The sequence below is a fragment of the Notothenia rossii genome (genome assembly GCF_949606895.1).
Source record: "Notothenia rossii genome assembly, chromosome: 6".
NCBI lineage: Eukaryota > Metazoa > Chordata > Actinopteri > Perciformes > Nototheniidae > Notothenia > Notothenia rossii.
The window spans coordinates 70597060-70604559 of NC_136909.1; the positions used below are offsets into that span (position 1 = coordinate 70597060).

The 7500-nt window shown below is 37.7% G+C and overlaps 1 protein-coding gene across 21 annotated transcripts in view; it reads right to left on the reverse strand.

Annotated features, from left to right (window-relative positions):
• Positions 1-7500, reverse strand: part of LOC307043663 (neurexin-1a-like) — a 248197-nt gene that overhangs the window by 221459 nt on the left and 19238 nt on the right. For 11 of the 21 annotated variants that reach the window (XM_079688284.1, XM_079688283.1, XM_079688282.1 and 8 more), the window contains exons 3-5: positions 6894-6920; positions 5610-5639; positions 4389-4436 (exon numbers count right to left, since the gene is read on the reverse strand). In XM_079688284.1, the coding sequence (XP_079544410.1) occupies positions 4389-4436; positions 5610-5639; positions 6894-6920 (105 nt within the window). The remainder of the gene's footprint in view (positions 1-4388; positions 4437-5609; positions 5640-6893; positions 6921-7500) is intronic. The other 10 variants (XM_079688296.1, XM_079688295.1, XM_079688292.1 and 7 more) reach the window with 3 other exon arrangements.

The window sequence follows — 7500 nt, forward strand, 5'->3', positions numbered from 1 at the left end:
TTGAGTTAGCAAGGTATCTCTTTAGTTCATCATAGATAATTTTGGTTTTTGGTTTTGGTAAACGTGGACCAAAAACTTAACTGCTCATTATATTCTCCAAGCATTTTCTGATTGAGAGCTTCTGATTTGTATGCAACATGAGTTTAAATCAGGCTCTTACATTTTGAGTTTTCAGACCAGATGGTGAGGATGTTACCCATATGCCAAGACCTAGAGATAAACCCAATTTTGTTTTTGTTACAATTCTGAGTCAGCTTTCAAACAGCATTTCCGCTGACATTTTACATAATGAGAGTCCAGAAGACTGCTCACTGTAAGGTGTTATTATCTCTGAGTATGCCCTCTATGAGAAGTGTGAATCAAGATCGTCAGAAGCGAACACCCTCACTAAAAGACGTCATGTTTATTTGAATTCTGTAGATGCACTTTACTCACAAGATAGTATTTATAAAACTGTCTGCAACTACATATACTGTGTGCTAAATAGCTATAGGGTTGAAGCTGGGTAAATACAATCCTGTGGGAATCAATGGAGCATTTTCAGTATTTCACTGACAGTCTCCCAGGTTCCATTTGAAGCTAAAAAGGCAACATATGTTGTTGATTCAACGCGCACCACATGGTATTGTGTTACCTGTCAGATAAAGAAGGCGTAAATTCTTGACGAGTTGCAATCTGACATAGCAATGCACATCATCTAAAATAACTTGTTGCTCTTTCATGGCAAAGGTGCTGTGTGCTTCAAATGGGAAACTCTTTGTCTACAACTATCATCCTAAAGTATTGAGGGCATCTCTACGTATTGTAGAGTAAATGTAAGGACTCTCCCTGAAAACTAAAACACAGAGCTTTAAGATTTTCAGGTCATGCTGAGTATGCAAACATTAAAATAGATTATATTGCAAACTGAATGCAAGGCAGTGGCACTCATTTAAAGCGTTCACCCCATTATAGTGAGTCACCTCATCAACACTATTACCAATATAATACAAAAATGAACGCTGAGCAACTCTAAGACACTCTCTTTCAAGAATTCTGTGAACCCTCTCTGTACAGTTGTCGTAATCGTTGTTATTTCTGACTGATGTTTAAGTGTAGTATAATGTAGTATGATAAAATATGTTGCTGTAGCCTGTCACATGCACCTGTCACCGCACAAACCTGGCAACCTAACTGTTAATCAAAGAGGGAAACTTGGGTAATACAAACCCCAACATTAGCTCAAGTAGAAGCTGTGGTGAGGTCAATTATATAAAAGTGTAGGATATATAAGTGTCTATGAAAGAAACACATACCAGAAAACGAAAATATCTCTTACTGCAGGCCACTGTGCTGTCAGAAGAAAATAAAGCCAGGATAGCACTCCATGGTGGATTGGTATTTCATCACTAAACAAGGATTACAACACATACTTTTCTGTGACAATTTTAAAATCCACGAATTGTTGTTTTGTTGGCTGTTAAACAACCTGAAAGTCAATAATATGTAAGTCTTAGACACTAATTCTAGTTGCAGCACAACTAATGTGGCGTTCTTTGGGAAAAACCGACTTACGGAATTTTCTAGTCAAGTATAATCCTTTGAGACAAGTACCAGAGAATAAAGTCTGTGATGCAGAGCTTTACCAGATTTCACAGTAAGAAGCTGGAACGCAAAATGAAAGGTTACAAATGACTTTTGATCAAATTAAAAATATGAATACTACATGTACGTTTTTCTGTTTTATGACTTTAAATATGTGAATTAAATTGGCTAATGTTGGAGCTCTTGTATTGTATTCTATGACCTTTGTAGTTATGCAAATGGTTGAACTTTGCAGAACACCAAATCATTTCACTGAGCTTCCGTTAAAGTAAACAGGTTGTGCTTCAAATTCCCACATACAATATGTTAAGTGAGGCTTTTTCATTGTAATTTACCGACTTAAACACACTCCTACAGCTCTTATTCACTGAGACGTGCTGAATACTATCCATTATTGTACTGTACCATAAGTATGTTTGCACATCGCGTAAACGTGCCTTTCATATATTAAAGGTTAAGTCAACAAGTCCTCGAACAAATGTGAAAGTTTGAACAAAAATGATAATCTATATCAAATGCACATATCTGTCTTGTATGTGTGTTCATAATTCATAATGCATGTGTGTATTGCCATTATATACTTACAATAAGCAGACCAAATAGTGAGGCTTGCATTGATTTTCTTTCATGCCTTGGTTTATACAGATGTTTCAATGAATATCCATAACGAATAGTAATATCCTGGTTATTGCATTTGCTCTAAAATTGTCAGCTATTATAAATAGATGTTTAGTTTCTACTCTGATTCGTGCATATTCAACAGAAAAATGTAATGTACAAAAGTATGCCAGCTAACGTTAACAGCAGAATCGTGGCAATGTCAAATGGATTCCTGGATGTAAAAAGTGAACTTAAGGTTTTTATCAGCCAAATAAGGAACCCTCTTAAAATTCACCAGTTTATCAGCATTCTCTAAAATGTAAAGAAAAGGAATACAATATTACATTATAACATCCTTACAATATGAAATAGGACATATAGAATAACGTGTACAAACAAACTCTATAATGATCCGCTCACTTGCCCCACAGACATCCATAAAATGCACAATATATAATAAAAAGGGACACTTATCATTTCTAAAAAGTGAAAGCAATTACATTAAAAAGTATACTAATATAGAAATAGGCCATTGGTACCTGTAAGCCTTTCTGCACAGCCTGCAGTTCCTCTTAAGCTGCACATGGCAGTTTATTGTGATGACAGCAATTAAATACCCAGCGATTTGTGTGCCAGCGGTAATATGACTTATTCTACTGTATGCCCTGCTTTCTAGAGCTGGATGGAAATGAGGTTTTAGTACTCCAGTGAGAGTACACCAGCTGAAAAGCGGCACACAGAAACCAGCCCATCCTCGAGGGACCAGCCATGAAACACAGGATAAACCATACAAGTGGTTAACGTGACACAGGAGGACCTCAGGGGGGCTAACATAATACACAATATTCTCACCAGCTTAAAGCACACAGCAAATACAGGCAGTGTCCTCGCTGCTAGATTTAATGCTCAAGAGGGGATATGTGTTTGTGACTACACAGTACATAACTGGACTTCCCTCCCTACGACACAGGGGACAACCGACAACGGCCCAATTTAGAAACAGTGTGCTTCATATGTCAGATTTGTGCCTCATCAGCATTCTTTCAATCTCTCCCTGTGGCTCTCCTTCTGCCACAGTTTAACTGGGTGTTTGCTTGTTTGTCGTTAAAACCAGTGGGTTTCGAATGAAGCTGTATAATGTACACTAAAAACACCAGTCAGCATTGAAATGTGCATTAAGGGTGTAGTAGTAAACTATTTGTCTTATTAGTGTAAAACAAAAAACCCACCTTTCATAGATTATGTTATTTTTAGCCAGTATCACTACATTTACAGTAGTTTTGTTAATGTAAACATATCACATGTATACTGTACGTTTCAGACAGCAAAATGTCATTGTATTGACAAAATAGTTTTTATGGAATACCAAATACCCAGCCAGTTGTTTACAAGTAGGTCAATGACAAGTAGTGTATTATTCCAAGGATTTTGCTAAACTTGACGACAGCAAACATTTGACTAATTAAATATTTAGTCAATTAAAAGTTTTCAAACCACCCACAGCAGTGGTTTTTCTAATTCAAAATCAAACATTCAAAATGGAATTACATTTGTTTTATGTATGTCAAGTATGTGTGTAATGAGAAGCCAACTGGTATGCATCCACTTTCCGAACCCCAGGACACCAGTAGGATTGTGGAAATGGAACTTACCTTAGGAGATTGGTAAAAAATCTATCATAACGGAAAATGTTTTCATTTATGGGTGCGTTTACAGTATGTGTGTGTGTATGTGTGTGTTATCCATGAACAAATCACTGCATCTTTGACGCTTGGCCGCAGAATACATTGCAATAGCTATGATTCTTGCAAAATAGGACAAAGTGAAGCCTAACACTGTACACCACATGGCAGGTTGAAGACTTACCTGTTCAGATGATGCTTCACAAGTATATGATAAGCGATAGCATTTCACAGAACACAATATATCCTACTTGGTGTAAAGAAATAAAGAAAACATCCAAAACATGTGCCAAACTAAAACTAATAACATGGCAACAAAGGCAAGCAAAATCAAGGTAAAAGGTGAAAAACTTGAATGTCAGTGTTCTTTCCAAATTTGAGGTTTTATTTTTAATACATGTCTTTCTCCAATTGGTAAACCAAACACATTGATGTTCAAGCTTCCCACACTTCAGTAAGCTAATGATGGCTTGCTAAATGTGGCTTTCTATAGTAGCTAACTTGAAAGAATCAAAACTTTACCTTGAATGCTCAGTAGGGACCTGAGTAGCCAAGTTTCCCCTCTCTGCCCTGAGGAGGAGAGTCAAATGGCAAAGATCAGAGGTATACTTACCCTACAGGGAGAGGAGGTGAGGATCACAGCCGGGATGGGAGGCCCACAACACTATGATCAAGCCTCACACGCAAAAGAAATCCCAAACCAATTATTTGAAGCGTAGTTACCCCTGGGTGGTGGTGGTGATGTACTGGAACTAGGACAGCACTGATTGTGTTCATATGCCCATGTAAGCCTCATTTATAATGCCCATGCATCAAGCAGAAAAGAAACACGCAGCTTTCACATGTGAATGCAAAGCAGAAGCGGCACCTACCTTTGAGATCTTTGAGTAATAGTTGAGAAAGCAATTTGTTTTTGAATGCCAATGACTTTATATACTTCAATTAGCATGAGTATATACTGCCACAAACACTGCTGTCATAGTTTCATGAACAAAGAGAATTAGAAGGGGAAGTACCTTTACTTTTACCTATGAGTTTTGGTGAAATGTTCCATGAAGAAAGCAGATTCCAGACAAAAAGGAGGTAGAACAAAAGGAGAGGGGATACCGATAAGTGTCCGGGTCAGGTTGGAAAAAAGGATAGAAGACGGGAGAAAGGCTTGATGGCTATATGTGCAAACAGAAGAGAGGAAATGGGTGACTAACAAAGGAAAGCAGAAAGAGAGGAGCAACACATCTCTGCTGCATGATAAGGATATGCAGAGGCCGCAGAAATGAATGAAGATAGAATGGACAGATCGTCTGTGCAGACTCTCGCAACATGCACGGCAGATGAGGACCGGCTTCAATATTCAGTAGGCAATTTTTCCACCACCATGCATCATATCCTCATAATCTTAATTCAAATGTCCCTTTTCTTGAACCACATCATCATATTACATCACAACTGTACAGTAGATGTGAATAATTAAAAAGGAAGAAAAATATGGAGAGAAATTATGACACGGCTACTAAGCTGAGTGGGGAAACCAAAAGAGCTGTGAAAAGAGGTCAGACAGAGAAAAAAAGTATCTGGGAGACGGAAAATCAACTAGGTAATTCAAAATAAGTGAAATGACAGCCCATATATGAAGCTTCAAGCCTGAGCATCGCACAAGCGTTATATGCACACACACACTTCTGAGCACAATGGGAGTAGGAGGGACAATGGAGGAATGATAGGAAAAAGGAACAGAGCTCATACCTTGGTCGCCCATCATCAGATGTGCCAGACCTTAAAGGAAAACAAGAGCAAAGTCAGCAGAGAACAAGGGATCATGGGAAGCTGTGAGACACCGACACGCAGGCATCTGACAACAGAGTAGATGTCTGCGTTGCTTGAGGAGTGTGGGGATAGGGAAGAGTGGGACGGAGAGGAAGAGGAGGATGCACAGACAGGGTTAGCGCGATGAGCATTTAGTCAACCTAAACAGGTTGCAATGCATCATCAGCCACTTACTAGTCATTCAGAATTTTTTATTCGGGTTGACCTTTTGTTTTATTTTTCTTGGATAAGAAAGTACCACACACACAGTCCATGGAAAGTACACAGACTGTCATTCCACCTACCAACCAAAGAGTGATTCCTAGGCGCATGTATTGCAGAAGACTGTTTTACCTTGTGTCGTGTCGTGCAGTAAAATTAAAAAAAGATGATTGGACGCTGTGCTGATTTGAGTAGCAATGACTTCAAATTGCGTAAATTAACAGTTAAATTGTATAACATTCATTTGAATTTACCAACATGGCCCAGGCACAGCACCGTTAGCATGCTAGCTAGCTAGCTGTTTGTGCTGCTTTATGTTAGTCAACTGTTTTCCAATAGCAAGTTTTTCTTCCAGCTATACAGTGTACATTTTCATTACCCGGCTGTTTCAAATGTGGGCGATTTAAAATAACAAAATCAACAATTCACTTTGTTTCCATGGAATCCAGGTAGCCTACAAGGGCAGTTTTGCACCAATACAAAAGGTAGCATTGTGTGAGAAGTCTTTGTAAAAAGGGTTCATGTGACCTTTCGATTAACTATACACACACTAACAAAACATTTCCTTATGTTGGATATCTTTAATAAATTAGTTGATTATTATTTATTTAAAGGTGTAGTGTGTAACAAACCGGCTAAATTTGAAGTTTATAACATTCAAAACATAAAAATCTGAATGCTAACCGACTAGCCCCCACCAGTCCTGTCTTGTAATAACAATTGTAAATGATTGTTACTTAAGGACTTTAATATTTGATTATATTTGATTATTTTAAGGTTTGGTTCACTTGAGAGTTTAAGTCTGATTTAAGTGAGATTTGACAAAAAAAAAAAAAAAAACACAAACTTTATCAATAAACACCAATGATTACCAGATGTATCAGACTTACCACTCCAGTTATATCAATATCATTACCAGGATAACATCATTTAATTAAGTAGCCATGCCAATATGTAGGCTTCAATTTAGCAAGAAAGGAAAGCATCGTTCAAAGTACCCACCTTCATTATTGGTGTCTTCTGGAAGCACTGACAGGCAAAGAGAAAGAGAGGAAGACATTCATTAAGCAGCATGCAGACTAGTACTGGCCATTGCATGTTGTAACCATGCAAGGCTTTAAACATCACATGCAAGTGACCTATTGTAACTCCTGCAGAAGAAATGCTGTTTTATGCATGGGCCTTCATTTTGTTGTCTCGTAGACTTAACTGGAATACAGGACAGAGTTGTAACTGAATGAGCCCTCCTGAATATTTGATATAACCTTGAAGTACTAAAGTCTTTGTTGGCAGCAGAACGAATCTGGCATCTCTGTTAAAAGACTGAAGAACCAGTATTGATCATGAGGCGTTAGGAGATAAACATCTTCAGGTTGTAGGCCGGTTGATGTTGTTGCGTTAGGCTTATTTACATTTTATTTATTCAACTTTTTTTTTTAAAACACAATGGACTCTAACTTTTGGAAATAACAACTATTTTATACAAAATACTCAATGGAAATTGTGTGTGATATTTTAGTTTTTTTCTTCATGAAAAGCATCTCCTCACCACATGTGATGAAATGCATTGCAAGAGGAAGAAAGCTACATAAATAGAGTTGGCTGTGGT